Source organism: Physeter macrocephalus, chromosome 8 (genome assembly GCF_002837175.3).
Source record: "Physeter macrocephalus isolate SW-GA chromosome 8, ASM283717v5, whole genome shotgun sequence".
Lineage (NCBI taxonomy): Eukaryota > Metazoa > Chordata > Mammalia > Artiodactyla > Physeteridae > Physeter > Physeter macrocephalus.
Window position 1 is genome coordinate 3,512,902 of NC_041221.1, and position 15,837 is coordinate 3,528,738.

General features: G+C 47.8%; 1 protein-coding gene across 1 annotated transcript in view; it reads right to left on the reverse strand.

Moving 5' to 3' along the window:
* URB1 (URB1 ribosome biogenesis homolog) overlaps positions 1-14,362 on the reverse strand; it is a 45,322-nt gene extending 30,960 nt beyond the window's left edge. Inside the window, exons 1-7 of the mRNA XM_028493068.2 lie at positions 14,124-14,362; positions 11,686-11,825; positions 10,810-10,961; positions 9,768-9,900; positions 5,069-5,165; positions 2,947-3,032; positions 1,283-1,408 (exon numbers count right to left, since the gene is read on the reverse strand). Coding sequence (XP_028348869.1) covers positions 1,283-1,408; positions 2,947-3,032; positions 5,069-5,165; positions 9,768-9,900; positions 10,810-10,961; positions 11,686-11,825; positions 14,124-14,265 — 876 coding nt within the window. The 5' untranslated portion in view covers positions 14,266-14,362. The remainder of the gene's footprint in view (positions 1-1,282; positions 1,409-2,946; positions 3,033-5,068; positions 5,166-9,767; positions 9,901-10,809; positions 10,962-11,685; positions 11,826-14,123) is intronic.
* Between the last annotated feature and the right edge of the window lie 1,475 nt (positions 14,363-15,837).

Sequence of the window (15,837 nt, forward strand, 5' to 3'; positions counted from 1 at the left end):
TCGGGACTTCCCTGGCGGTCCAGTGGTTAGGACTCAGCACTTCCACTGCCTTGGGCCCGGCTTCCATCCCTGGTCAGGGAACTAAGATCCCACAAGCCACGTGGCATGGCCAAAAAAAAAAAAAAAAAAAATACTCTTAAGAGGGGCAAGTTTAAACCTGTATTTTTAAACAAGTTTATGAATGACTTAATTTCTCTTGCTCTTTTGAATAAAATTCCACATTTAGGAGTGTTTTTATTAAGCCCCTGAGGCTTCCTGGTTATAGAACATACAAAACATGTCCAAAACAAGAGGACATAGGCAAGTCGTGGAGATAAAAGGAAGCAAAATAGTGGGCTCTTGAGAGGTATATTATCATAGAGTTAACAGGAAGTCTGAGCCTTCATGACTGGCCAAGTCCATGTTCAGAAACACCCTGAGGAAAATCAAAATGAGAATTAAAAAGTACACTCGCTTTGGGTCCATGTGAGAGCAACTGTTCTAATTCAGCACTTGTTACAAAGTAAACTCTACACGTCAGGAGGTGAGGAAATTGAGGCTCCCTAGGTACTTAGGATCCTGAAGTAGAAGCAACAGGCCTTGAAACTCCAACTGCTGGAAAAGTGTGAAAAGAATGGATGGGAGAGGAGAGGTAAGTGAGGCGGGAGAGGCAGCAGGGATCAACCCTGTAAGTCTACTGTGCAAGGTGGAGGGAAAATTCAGATGCCACACAGCTAAAGGGAATGATGGTTTTCACATTTAAAAAAGAAGTTTAGGGGCTTCCCTGGTGGCGCAGTGGTTGAGAATCCGCCTGCCAATGCAGGGGACACGGGTTCGAGCCCCGGTCCGGGAAGATCCCACGTGCCGCGGAGCGGCTGGGCCCGTGCGCCACAACTGCTGAGCCTGCGCGTCTGGAGCCTGCGCTCCGCGACGGGAGAGGCCGTGACGGTGAGAGGCCCGCGCACCGCGATGAAGAGTGGCCCCCCGCTCGCCCCAACTGGAGAGAGCCCTCGCACAGACACGAAGACCCAACGCAGCCAAAAATACATAAATAAATTTTAAAAAAAAAGAAGTTTAATATCATGATACCTCAGAGATTAGAAAAAAATCTTATTGTAAAAAAAAAAAATTTTTTTTTAATCATATTGCATCTGAGTTGGGAATTAACATAACCACAAGCCAAAAGAAACATCAAACGGGGGGACTTCCCTGAAGGCAGGCGTATGCGTAGGTTCTTCGGTCTCCCGGCTCTGCGTATCACACGCTAACCGTGAGGCCAAGTGAAAGCCAAAAACGACTGTACCTCGACGCTCTCCAGGCTCACGTCGACAATCCCCTTCCAGCTGTACAGAGACGCTATGTGGTTCAGCACTTGCCCGGTAAAGAAACGCACCTTCTGGGTTTTTGTGATATTTTTATTGTGAACCACCTGAAAACAAAAAAACAAATGAATTTCAAGGAAGTTGATTTTTAAAATCGTGTTTTTTGGATTTCGTCACTATAAAAATAATGTCGGCCTGTGGCAAAATATTTAGCCAGAAAAAGAAAAAAACGTAAAGAGAAAAAATTCACCAATATCGCCACCACCCTAGGATACTCAGAGCTCACATTTTGGCATATTTCCTTTCAGCCTCCCTGTCCCCATCAACCACACAAAACATACATGTGTACGTATTAGGTTCCTGTTGGGGTTTTGTGTTTTTTTTTTTGGCTTCTTTGAGACTATATTTAATTACAGTTTTGTGCCTGCTTTTACTTAATGCAGCATGAGCTGTCTCCACATCATTAAAAATTCCTTTAGAACATCATTTTGGAGGGCTGACCATCATTCTAGCCTATGAGCAACTATAACTTATTTAACCATTTCCCAGGTGTGTATAATTAGGCTGCTTCCCAACTCTGGCTATGACTAGCAGCATCCTTGTACAAAGGCTGCCCTGCACCCCTGACTCTGCACTTGGAATTGTGGCATCAGTTCTCAGCTCCACACAAACCTACCCCCCCCTCCCCAGCTCATCTCTCTGAGGGTTTATGTATTTCAAACACGTTCCCCGGGTGATTCTGTGGCAACCCCACCCCTCACTCCAGGTGTACAAACATTTTTAAAGCCTCTGACACATACTGCTAGACCCGCTGTCTTCCAGAGGGGTTGCAACACTTCCTCCAGGAAAGTACCTGACGCAAAGCATCTTTGCTGGCACTGAATATATCACTGTTTTGAAAAGTCAATGCCAGTTTGGTGGGTGAAAAGACCTGTACCTCATTACTTGCATGCTTTGAATCGGGGTTCAGCACTACTGACATTTGGGGCCGAATAACTGTTGTGAGGGGCCGTCTTGTGCACTGTAGGGTGTTGAGCAGCATCCCTGGGCTCTGCTCACCAGATGTCGTTGCATTTCTCCAGTTACGGCAACCAAAAATTGCCCAATGGCCCATGGGGGGCAGAACTGCGCCCAGTTGAGAAGCAGCCATTTTTACGTGGGCTGCCAGTTCCCGGCCTTCTGACAACTATTTATGTTGGGAGAATCACTGAGTTTTTCTAACTGATCATTTAAGGGGCTTCTGTATCAAAGACAGTTATCCTCTCAGCAAGTTTTAAAATTTCTGTAAGAGGCATGTAAAAGGCAGAACGTGCAAGGTGACACAAAGTAACATTTTGCCAGGTGAGTAAATGAAGAAGAGTTGTATTTACAGCTCAGTTACCCCAGGGGCTTCCCGTGAAATAGCCGGGAGCAGGGAGCAGCTTTTCTCCTGTTGTGATGAAACAGCAGCCTCCCCTGAACTGAAGTGGTCGCTTCAGTGCCTGTAACCTTCAGGACTGGCTCATCACCACCAAGTTTCTGCTTAAGAAACGGTTTCCCGTTCAACCGATACAACAACCCATATAACCTACGATGTTATAGCTCTAAAGTCCTGTAAAACACCGGAGCAAACAAATGATAGGAACAGTGATCACCAAATACGTACCTTTGTTTTCAGTGTGGATAACAACATATTGATGGTAGAGAGCCTATCTTCCTTCATGCCTGAGCTAAAAATGCAAGGAATAAATTCTGAAAGTAAAAGTTTCAAAGCATTAGACTCAAAAATACTTTGAATGAGAACCGATGAGAGAACATTACTTCTTAAAATGGTTGTTTGCTGTACCATTCTTAAAATGGTACAGCAAACAATGCCATTTACTTGCCTCTTTTGTTGTTTTTTTAAGTTGTGTCTTTTTTAATTATACAAGTTCACAGTAGGAAAAACTATTTTTGTGACGTAGGAAATAAATATCTAAAGGCAAAACAATGACTGAACCATTAAAGTTCAATGGTTCCTTCAGTTCTGTTTTACTTTCCTTTTCTCACTAACTTCGGTAAAGTTAATTAAATACTGACGGTTTGAAAGAGAATGTATGGTACGATTACAGTTTTCCAAAGTTTCTCTCTTCGCTTAGACTTGCTCAGAGATGTATTTAAAGTGATGGTCGTCACTTTACTGATCGGTGGTAGAACTTGGACCGATTTATTTATGTGCTTTCTCTTCATACTTCTGGGATCACCAAGGACTCAGCCTCCACGGCTTGAAGCTGTACCATTACTAACATACTGGTGAAAAGCAGTAAAGCAATTACAATTTCTTTGCTGGTAAAAAGCAGCAAAGCAATTACAATTTCGCTCCCTCCATACATGCTTAATGGGCACACATAATTTCTACAAAAGCAAGTTCATTATTCTTAAAAAAAAAAAAAAAATCAGAAAATACCAGACAGAAATTTAAAATCAACCATAACTCCACCACCCCAAAATTAACACTGTTAATGTCTGGGTTACCAGTTAACTGTTAACCTTCTGATATAGCCATATATGTTAAATTTAACTTTTAGTAAAATGGGATCATACTTTACCAGTTTTATAACTGAGTTTACACCCAATCCTATATCCTTAAAAAAATCTGACATCTCTCTATATATTTCTACGTCACTGTTAATAGCTGCATTCCTCCTTATGACCAGTCCTCAGTTTGCTCAATCCCTTGCTGGTGGGTAGTCAGGAGGAGTCCAGTTTTCAGCTAATATGAAAAAATGTCCCCTAACAAAACCTTTGCTCACATCCTTAATCATTTCCTCAGTATAAAGGACTAGATGTGGAATGGCTAGACCAGCCTAACTGCCTGCAGAAACTTTAACAGAAGTGCATCCCTGCCCCTCTAGCAGCATGGATGGATAACCCCCAAATCAGTGTCCTTTATTTAATAAATGGCCAGACGCCGAGAAGACCCAGAAGGATTCTGAAGAAACGCCCAGCCCTGGTTGCAGAGGGCATCCCACACGGGCCCGGCAACGAGCAGGATGTGTCCACTGCACCACACAAAGGAAGCATCGCCTCCGAGGGGCAGCTACCCAGACCAGCTGACAACACACAGGGAGCAGTATCCGCACCTGCTCGTAAATGGTCTCTGCAGCTCGTTCTGGAGGGGGGCTCTGGGCTCCCACACTGGCAGAGGTGGGGGAAAGGCTGGCGGCCCCATGCTGTCCCTCCCCCGACAAGTCCCTGGGCCCCGGCTGGGACACCAGCTCCTCACCCCAGACAGGGACTGATCCCGGGGGATCTCACTGGACAACTGCCCTCTCCGCGCTGCCACTGTAGTTTAAGAGATTAAACTACGCCAAGCCTTGCTCTAGAGACACTGGCATCAGAAGATGGTACCGTTGGAATTCTCTGAAGCTCTACTACTAATATTCTGGTAACACTAGGCATTTTTTTAAAAACACAATTACTAAGAAAAGAAGGGTAGCCACGGCTATGAATCCATGTACTTTCTGGAACCATAAGGCCTCCTTTGTCTGCATGAGTCTCTGAAGTTTGCACCTCTCCTTTGTTAGGCCCGCTCAGCATCCAGCTAGCGAAACAGGGATATCTCTGTCCGCACTGAGCAGCGGTATCAAAACCGCACTGACCAAAGTCTTGCCCCACACACCCTCTACCCTAGTGTACACGGCAGCTGCAAAGGCTGCAGACTTTTATTAACTTGCAAAATGCTCTGTGGTAGGTTTTTCAAAACAATCACAAGCAGGCTGTGCCCCGAGACAAAGAGACACACCTACCTTTCAACTCCAGCACTTGTGCGATTGTGCTGTCGTCGCCTGCGATCAAGAAGGAAAGAGCGAACTGAATGTAGGCCAGCCGGACGTCATGCACTCCCTGGGGGCAGAGGAGACCTGCATGTCACGTGCGTATCCACACACACACCCCCGGGGAAGCAGGGACACGCAGCAGGCACGCCCCGCCCGTCCCAGTATCACAGAGGCCTCCCGGGCTTGTGCCATTCGTGGGTCTAAGTCTAAAACCACTGGTCATCTCTTTATGTAAACAAAGGGTTTTTTCTTTGCTCTTTCCCCTCAATCTTCTACTCTATTTCTCCTTCTCTCTCCAACTCTCTCTAAATACAAAAATATAGGTCTCCCCTTCCCCGACTGTAATATATACACATTTTTAGTTCATGGACCACCTTGGTATAGAGCAGAAGACTCTCAGCCTGTCTAGATATGACCTACTCTTGTGTAATGAAATAATACATCTATGCTTTTGAAAATCCAGAGATAATGGAAAGGCTAGTGCTGATTCTGATGAGACATCAACGAGGTGACGTCTGGCTTTTACGTTATAAATTTACATCAGACACCAAAGTACAGATGCTGTCTCATTACAAACCCACCATGGCCTTCCCAGGACTGCAATCTGCACTGTCCTGCAGGCATCAGCCATTACCCAGGAGAGCATCCTCAGTGAGGGCCCAAAGGCCATGACCAACAGCCAACACCTCAGGGGAAACCACTAGGGCCACCTGATCAGTTTTCCCTCCCAGTAACTTTAAGACAAACCCGTGTCTCACATTCCTTTTTTACATCCAAAGAACCCACAGCATATGATCACGCAGGTCTCATCAGTTGGACCAGAACTAGCACATATGCTCAGATCCTCCACTGCTTACACCGAAAACTTTTCCCTATTTCAGTTATTCCAAAGGTACTTTAATTTGATGACAAGAAGTAAGTTAACATCACGGAGAATCATTGCCCTGAATGCCTGAAAAAATTAAGGCGTCTCCGCCTTCCAAGAGTCCCATTCCACTTAGTAGTGGCAGCAGAGGTGGGGGCAGTAGTGATGATGACGGTGATGGTGGTGATGATGATGGTGATGATGGTGATGATGATGGTGATGATATCAATAACGTTCACTGAGCACTTACTATGTGCCAGACACTATGTCAGACGCTACACATCTGTTACCTCATTTACTCCTTGTAACGACCTGAGGTACAGATGCCCACAATACCCATTTTACAGATGGGGAAACTGAGGTTTTAAAAACCTCGCTTAAGGTTACATAACTACGAAGTGAGTAAGCACCGGAACTGGAATGATACGAAATACCTGTACAAACACACTGCCTCATGCCCAGCTTCACATCTGCCTACAGAGAAGTTCCTTCTTCTCGGGGGTCCCACGGCACCTTCGTTCCACTTTTTCTCAAGGTGCAAGGACCGTAGTTGGCACCATTTAGGCCTCTATGTATTTAATTAATTCTGTCTTGTTTTACTGGGTATGTTTCTTCTGCAGAAAAGAACGAGCACCCGACCCCTGGCCTGTAACATCTGGGTGGAGGCCCTGCTCGCTCCTCGTACTGATGGAGTCTATCTCCCTCCACACCACAGAACACACGTCAGCAAGACCTTACAAGATCAATGCTGCTTTATTCCAAATACACTAAGAGCCCCAAACTACCCTCTTGTTCTGGGGACCGACCTGTGGGCCCCTTCACAATATGGAGTTTGGGTACGATGATGGCTGAAGTCTTGAAAGTGAGCTGCACTCCTGAGACTGTCAGCAACGCTCCAGTGCTTCACTCACCAGCTCGACGTTAATAAAACACCAATTACACTCAAGATGCCATAAACTCAGGCCGAGAGGATGCAAAGGTGACTCAGATACTGCCCCTGTCCTCAGGAAGCTTAAAGTTAACAACTGCTCCTAAGCCATCCGGACGTCTCGCCGTTCAAACAAACGTGTCACCTAATTCAAGCACAGTTAACTTGTTATCCTGGTCTATGTACACCTTACATTTCGAAAGAATTCTGGCAAAATGCTAAAGCTTGCCTTATAAAATTAAATTAGGTTTTATCCTTTCCCAGAGAGTAGGAAAGGTTCCACAAGTTTTAGGGTTTTTTCCTCCACTGAAGTACTGGGAGTCAGGGCCCTGGAACGTTGGCCCCGACCTGTCCTTGCAGGCCTTTCTATCCTGCGCAAACGCAGCAGAGTTGGACCAGATCCTCTCAGGGGTGCCTCCAGCAATGGATTCTGAACTGAAAACAGACGTTGGTTCTCACCTGCTGGCATCCATCTTGTATATCCCAGAGAACCCCAAATTTCAGATTCCTGACATTGTGGAGAACAAAACCCCCGAGACACAGCCCCTGCCCCTCTCCAGCAGCCACCACCAGGCCTCTCCACCTGACCACAGCCCCTCACTGCCCCGGAGCCTCCACCTTCCACCTCCAGCAAACTCCATCAAAGGCAAGAAGGCCACACGCCTACTCTTCATTCCTACCCTGTGAATTCACAGGGTTATTATCCCAGGAAGAAAACATCCTGAACTCTATGGCTTGTTCTGCAAAACACAGTCTAAAATAGACCAAAGCATATTTGGTAAAACTGTTCTTTGGCACAGGATTTTTAACAATGCTTTCTTTGGATGAAAAAATATTCATAATCCTCTTTCTTCATGAAGCTTTAATAAGTCCCTCCGAAATGTTAAAAACACTCAAAAAAATTTATCTCCCAGCTTCTTCAATAACTAAATGGCATTAAAAAAAAAAAAAAAGGTGGGGGAGAGGCAGAAAACGCAAAGAAATGAAGAGATTTAAGAAAGGTATCAACCAACACAACGTGCAGCTCTTGTTTGGACCCTGATTTGAACCACGAAATGTAAAGGCGTTTCTGAGAGAGTCGGGGAAAAGCTGAGACCACCCTGGGCATTAGATGACGTTGAGAAATTATTAATGGTGTTAGGTACAACGATGGCACCATGGTTTTGTTTTCTAAAATGTTCTTTCTGTTAGAGATACACACTGAAATATCGACGGTGAAATATATGTGGGATGGGCTGTAACACACTGCCCCCAAACAACCCAAGAGGTGCGAGGGGTGACAGGCTCCGAAGCTGGATGACAGGTACGTGGGAGTTCATTGTGCCGTCCTCTATTTTTGAATGTCCCTGATATTTCTCATACTAGACAAATTTTTTAATGTCTAGAAACCATTTCCTACAATACACAGAATATTTAAGATACTTGCTAGAGATGATTAAAGAAAGTAAAAACACTTTCATTTCAACAACAACTCCCGTTTTACAGATCGAGAGAGATGTAAAATAACTGGCGAGGCCCTGAGATGAAGCAGCACGTGTGCCGTCCTGCAGCTGGATCCAGGCCGGGAAGCCCAGCTTGGGTTTTCCCACACTGTGTCCTGGCAACTGGCCTGTCCACTGACAGGTACTTTACTTAGATGCCTGGGCTGGTTAAGGTCAAGACAAGGGGTGGGAAAGGGAAGGGATTCTGACAGGTAATTACTGCCGGGCTGATTGCCAGGGAAGACCAAAGATAGGCCATGATATCTGCCCTGGCGTGCAAACAGCACTCACATTCCTTTTATTAGATACGCACTTAGACACCAGGAGCCATCACTCATTAAATGGAACTTTTGACCCATTAATCGTAGTATCCATGAAACACTAAGACCTGGAATTTTCTCCTCAGAGAAAACCTTATTCATAACCGAGGAAAACCCTCAACACTGCTGTCACCATGATTAACCTTCAGTCTACCACCTGGCAACACAGAAACTCTTAACGCCCGGGAAGCACTGGAGAGCAGGTGACGCCTGGCTGCAGAAGTCACTTATTGTAACGTGGCTCCTCCACCTGGGCAGACGGGGGCGGGGGGGGCCTCCGTGGCCTGGTCCTGGTGCTCAGGAAGGGGGCGTGGAGCACGGAGCCCGGGCGGCTGTGGCACTGCCACCGGCGCACCAGCAGGGAGAGTGGACACACAAACGGGAGAGGCGCTTTGGCGGCCTGCAGCTGGCACACGTGTCGGGAGGATGCCCTTGCTCCAGCCTGTGAGCCCTGAAACTCGTACTTTTTCCTCAAGAACCTTTCCAAACCCAAGTGAAACTTCTGGAGCCACCAGGAAACTTTTTTTTTTTAACAGCTCTCCTGAAAACCGAGCATTTACACTTCCATTCTCTTTGGCACAAGCCAGCCCCTACTCATCACAAGACTTATAAGTGGGAGGCGCAAGAAACACAGTACAAAGCCATAAACGTCCTCTTTGATGAGGTCACCGGCTTGGCCTCCCAAGGCTTTTCTACGAAGTGGACGGAAGCCGCACGGGAGGACCAGGCCACCACCAGGGCCTCACCACGAGGCACATGGAGACCGTTTCCACTGCTCTGTGAAGACGCTCACAAGCGACATCACCCTCACAGGCCAGGAAGGCAATGCGATGCTCAGCCCCCAGAGAAGCTGGCCTCAGACGTCCCTGTCACTCGGGCTCTGCAGGCGACCGGACCCTCACCGCCGGCCGGGAGTGAGGCCTCCCTTCCTCATAGGCTCCAGCGGCCGCAGAGGCACACGTCTCTCCACACAGGGGCCTCCCGCCCCATCTACGCGAGGACCGAGGCCAGAGAGAGGAGGACACGTGAAGCACTTTGGCCCCCTCAAAGGGAAGGGACGCCCGGCACTCCTCACCTTTGAATCCCTCTTGGTCACCAGCGTGTACAAGGTCTTTTTATTCAAATCGAAATGGCTGCAGACGTCCCTGGCAGCCTCGGGACCCTGGGTCACCATGGCGGCCATCAGGTTGAGGCAGGCTCGAGCCATCCTGTTCAGAGACAAGAAGGAAACCAGGGGCGTCAGGACAGCAGAAGCACACAGCCGCCCCCCGGGAAGCGGCTGCACACTTGGCTGTGTGGTCTGCTACCCCCAAACCAGAAAACGGAAGGAAGGCGACATGCAGACACGCTCTTTCTTTAAAAAAAACCCTCAGGAAATCTTCAAAGAAAGCTAAAAATCTGAGTCTGAGTAGGATCCAAGGACACAAAAGGCAAGGTCAGAAGAAGATGGCCGCGTCTGCGTCCCGTAAATGGTCACGTATCTGGACCCACATCAGCCCTGCCTTTGCAGGGCACGAGGAACACTTCCGCACGGTGGGCGTCTCCAGATGCGAGCTCCTGCCTGCCTTCCCATCCTGCGGTCACCCAAAATTCACGGTTACTGAGCGCCTACTACATACTAGGCACCGTTTAGGTGCCAGGAGGATGGCGTTTTACCGGACGGTCAAGGCCTCCACCTGCAGGTACCCTGAATTCCGGGGTGGGGAGACAGCGAGTCAAGACGTCGATATGGATATTATGTCACGCGTATAGCTGTGGATGCGGCAGCCAGAGAGGGCCTCCCTGAGATGACACCTCTGCAAAGCCCTGAAGGCGGAGAGGGAGGGTGCCCGCGAGGACCTTGGGGAAGAGCTGTCGTGACAAAAGGACAGGCAGCTTGAAGGAGGTCTGAAGTGTTCCCAAGGCAGCAGGGAGAGGAGCAGGGCGGGAGGAGAGGGACACCTGGAGGCAGAGGATTCGGTGAGGGGCCGGTCAACAGAAGAAGGGGCAGAGCCACAGTCTTGACGGCCTCGGAAACTGCTCCGCTCTGTTTGTGAGTGGAGGAAAGGTCAAGGGCACAGCGCTGAAGGCAGACCAAGCCCAAGGCTAGTCCTGTCACGGAAAGGCGGGCAACGTACCTGTAACCCGAAGCATACAGGGACTCACAGATGAGCTTCATGTGGTTATTCATTAGCTTTTTCACGATGTTGGTTCCCACCACGTGAAAATGGGAAAGGTCACTGGCTGTCCGCAATAATATGGCCTCGAAAACTTGAAATATTAAAAGCATCTGCAAAGACAGAACTGAAATGCTTACGAACCATCTCCTTTCTTCTCCTCTTCTACATATGTTTTCCTCTAGCCTTAGCCACAGCCACCTGTAGGTTTAAAACCTTCAACTTGCAGGATGACGCCTACCCAGATCCCAAGCCAAACACAGGGATCTGCCAGGCCCCAGGCTCTGGAATTAGTCTTGTTCCAATAGTCTAGCTAAATAGAGATAAGCTTGCTTACAATTAAACCAGATGAAATTAAAAGAGAAATTTCTGCTACTGATTCAGCCTCACTGCCTTGGGGATATTCAGGTCTACAGCCTTACGGCAATAATCCTGAGACTTCAACGGGTTCATAAATATCCCAAATTTTGAACCTCTTTGGAACCAGAAAACAACAGTCAGCTCAATATATGTCTGTACCTGGGACACACAGTCTTTACCTATTTCCCTTTTGTTAAAGCAAACCATGGTGAGACTAAGTGGATTTAGATTAAGAATCTATGATCTTTCCTTCTGCTATTATTCACCAATAACAAGTTACTATTTTCCACGAAAATGCTCTCAAAGGTTATAATGCAAAAATGAATGCATCCCTACAGCACAGGCACAGAGCATCATTTTCTGTAGAAAGCTGGTAATGTCCTGGAAATTTATATCACATTTCTCTTCATCAAGCTGAACACAACAGTAGCATTAACTTTTTCTTCTCTCCAACAGACCAGGTAAGAAATAGCTTACTTCACTTTCAGGGCGCTTCTCCCCACTCAGGAGCTGGAAAATCTCTGCACACTCAACAGAAATCTTTAGGTACCCCTCCACGACATCATACACATCTTCTCGTGGCAGCTTCTTGGCCGCAGAAACAAAGGCTTCCAAGGCTGAAATGAGAGTTAGGATCAAATGTGAACGAGGACAGTCTGGAAACGATCTCAGCCGCTACTGCAACAGAGGGTGATTTCAGCAGGAACGTCCAGGTGACTGGAAGTGCCACTTTCTGAGATGGAGAACAGAGTAGCAGGAGGAGACGGGCAGATCAAGAGTTGGGACACGGTCTTTCCAGCGTCACCACTAAGTCACAGGCAACATCTTTCAAGGGCACTGGTTTAGAGCAGAACGCGTCCCGATGCAGGTATCCTCCCCGATGTCGATACTCATCCACTCCCGAGCACCGTCTGGGCCTCTATCAGTCTAACCCTGCTCTCCCCTCCTACCCACCCCTCCCCCACCACCGTGAAGGGACTCTAATGGATAAAGAAAATGTGGTATATCTATACCTATATACGGAAATATACACAATGGAATATTACGCAGCCTTTAAAAAAGAAGGAAACTCTGCCTTTTGAGACAACATGTATGGACCTTGAGGGCATCAGGTGAAATAAGTCAGACAGGGAAAGACGAATACTGTATGTTCTCACTTATATGTGGAATCTAAAAAAGCCAAACTCATAGAAACAGAGAGTAGAATGGAGGTTGCCAGGGACTGGGGGATGGGTAAAATGAGGAGATGTTGGTCAAAGGGTATAAACGTATAGCTATAAGATGCATAAGTTCCAAGGAATCTATTGTACAGCATTGTGACTATAGTTAACAATACTGAATCATATACTTCAAAGTTATTAAGAGAGTAGATCTTAAATGCTGTCACCAAAAAAAAGGGGTAATTATATGAGGGGATGGAAGTGATGACTAACCTTATTTGGGTAATGATTTCACGCTATACATGTGCATCAAATCACCACATGGTACACCTGAAACTTACATATGCTATATGTTAATAATATCTCAATAAAGCTGGAAAAACAAAACAAAACACAAAAGAAAAAAAACCTTCCCTAACACCTGGATGAAAACAAAACCCCCTAACATTGATCAAATCCACTTCTCTGATGGTCCAGTGGGGTGATCCTACCACAGAAAGTTACGAGAACATATCAAAAGGGAGGGAGAATCCGAGACCAGATTCAAACACAAATCCAACAGAGCCTCACACAAGGGATTCACACTTTCATCCACTGCCTTCAGCCCTGCCACACCTCCCAACTCCTTCATCTGCACCCGGCACCTGTCAACCCTGGTTTCCTTCTGAAACCAGTTCAAATGCAGTGCCCAAAAGTACAAAGCTCTGGGCAAAACCACGAACAATCCTTCAAATAATTAAACATGCTCTTTCTTCCACCAGAAAGTTTCCTATCCCTGTCCTTTAGAGGACTTGTGCTGGAAGAGTCTGTACGTGATTTTATATCTGCCCTCCCACTTGATTATTCATAAGCTTCAGGACGGCAGGGCCCACGTGACTCTTACTCACCATTTTATCTCTACCCTAGCAAATAACAACCCCTTGTAAATAATGAACAAATGAATGTATGAAATGTATAATTCTGTGCTACAGCAGGTACATCTTCCTAGCACTGGCTAGCAGTTGCAGGTATCAAACGTTTAAAAACAAAATCTGGGGACGACAAACTGGAAACTGAGGATATTCTGGCCATTAACTTAATAATTTTTCAGTTGAGAGAAACACTGTCACTGTTTCATTTTGACACAGTGCCAGTATTTCCACATACTAGCATATTCAATTGTGTTCTGTCCTTGTAAACTAAATACTTTCTAATGGATTACAAGGAGTTGTGACGGGTGGTCACACTTTTCAAAAAGTGAAATTATAGAATCTGCTTCATATCAGTCACTAGTCTAATCCGGGTCAACTGACAAGTCCTGTGGTGGCTTCATGTGATAGCTTACTACCTGTTATCGGGTCAGTGTGAGCGGTGGAGAATCAGAGCTACGGAAAACAGAGCTGACAGCCATGGTAGCAGCAAACCCGCTCACTGAACAGCCCCGAGATGACTCACAGGCAGGGCTCGACAAATAATTTGTTGTGTGAATGAGTAGTACAGTTCTTCACTTTCCTAGCAGTTGCTGTAAAGAATTTTAGAGCTTGCTGAGGGATGCTGCCCAGGAAAGGGAAGCATACAGTCGCAGGGAACTGTCACAATCAAGCAAGTCGGGGCCCTGGACTCGAAAGCACCCGGGCCTCGTTTTACCGACTGCAAACAGGGAGACTGGTCTCTGCAGAAAGGAGCGGCTGTGTCTGCACACGGAGGCCCCACCCAGACCGAAGCCGGGAGACAGCCTCGCACGCTCGCACTCTCGTCCCCGAGCCCCACACTCACCCGGCCCAGCGCCCTGCGGGTCCCTCAGCTGAGCCTTGAAGCGCACGCCCGTGAGCTCTTCGGTGCGGGCCCGCTTGGCTGCGCCCGCTGGGGGAGCCGCGCCGTCCTGGCCGCCCGGGGCCTTCCTCTTGGGGCCCCCCATGGCCGAGAGGGCGGGGGCGCGCCGGGACCCACACACCTGGGGGCCTGACAACAGGACACGCCCGGACAACCAACGCGTGTCTCGGGCGAACACGTGGGCTGAAAGGGGCGGGGCTGGCGGAAGAGGCAGGACCTCCGGAGGGAGGTCGGCGGAAGGGGCGGGACCTCTGAGAAGGGCGGTCCGACGGGAAGCGGGTAGTGGAGGTGCGGGAGCCCGGCGTCCTGGGTTCCCCCTTGGTGCTAATGGTCCAGCTGGCTTGCTGGCGGCCCTGGGCAAGCCGACACTCCACCACACCCCCGCTTGGCCGCGGCGGGGAGAGGCCCATCGGCGGCCTTCTCGAGCGTTCTTGGAAGGAAGAACCCCCAGGTCCTTCACTCCCGGAGGGCCCGAGCCCAGACGCGTGGTAGCAGCACAGTCAGATCAGTTCTTGACCTGAGGGCGCTCTGATGAAGCCTCTTGAACTTGATTGACATGCCGTGGGATTCGATGCTTTGCCTGTTCGAGGCCCTGCGGGTTGGCCGGGAGGGTGGATGCCCCTGGCTAAATGCCAGGCGGGCTTCTGCGGGGAGGTCCTTGGTCAGACACCCGGTCCGAAGTCGTGTGGATTCCCCTAACCCTGACCCCTAGCGTATCTCACATCTCGGACCAAGACCAGCTTGTTTGGTGGGATGTGGCCCCAGACTGACCTCCACTTCCCCCAAACTAATGGGAGGACGGGCACCCTTCCGGCCGTGCAGGGTGGGAGGAAAGGATCAAATGAAGTAACGTCTGTGAAAACCCTTCGTGGACAGCACATCGGCCTCGACATCTAAGCCACTATCATTAAAATGGAGACAGTAAAGCCAGCTGTCCTGAGCGGAGAAAATGATGCAATGCATGAAAAACTGCTCTGACGGGAAAAAAAGTACTGTGTGTTTTTGTAAGATGTTATTAATTGACTTGAGAGTCACAGTAAATGTTCTGAAATAAAATGGAGGCATAAATAAATAAGTAAAAACAGGCTGGTGCATTTTTTAATACAACTTCATCAATACTTGGTTATGTGTTCAAATAAATCATGAACCATTAGATGAGTAATTTGATGATTGCAGGAATTGTCTGTCAGCTTGTCCTTTAGTTTCAGGAAGTACCCTCCTGTGTTCTGTAAGCAGATCTGTAGTGAGCATCTGAGAACGTGGCTTTTTTGTGGCCTGTTGGAGTTTCAGAGTCTCTTATAGAAAAAGTCTATGGGGTTGACCCTGAGTCCCCCACCTGACAAGACTATTGTGCCTGTGGAAATGTCTACCTTGTAGGCAGGTCAGAGGGAGTGGCCTGAAAAGATCTGAGCTCTTGCAGCGGTACTAAGAGAAAGGGATATGCCCAAAATTCAGGCTGTAAAGGGCAATACTCTTGTTAGCAAAGACAGAGTTAATTCTGACTAATTGTCCACACGGGTTCTCTTCTGTGGTTAATTGCCAACCACCAAGTTTGTTTTCAACCAGGGTGGACCTGACCAAAGAGACAGCAGGAAGAGGTAGGAAACAGTCAAAAACTATTCTGCCTGTGTGGCCTTGGGCAAACAGAGACAGAGAG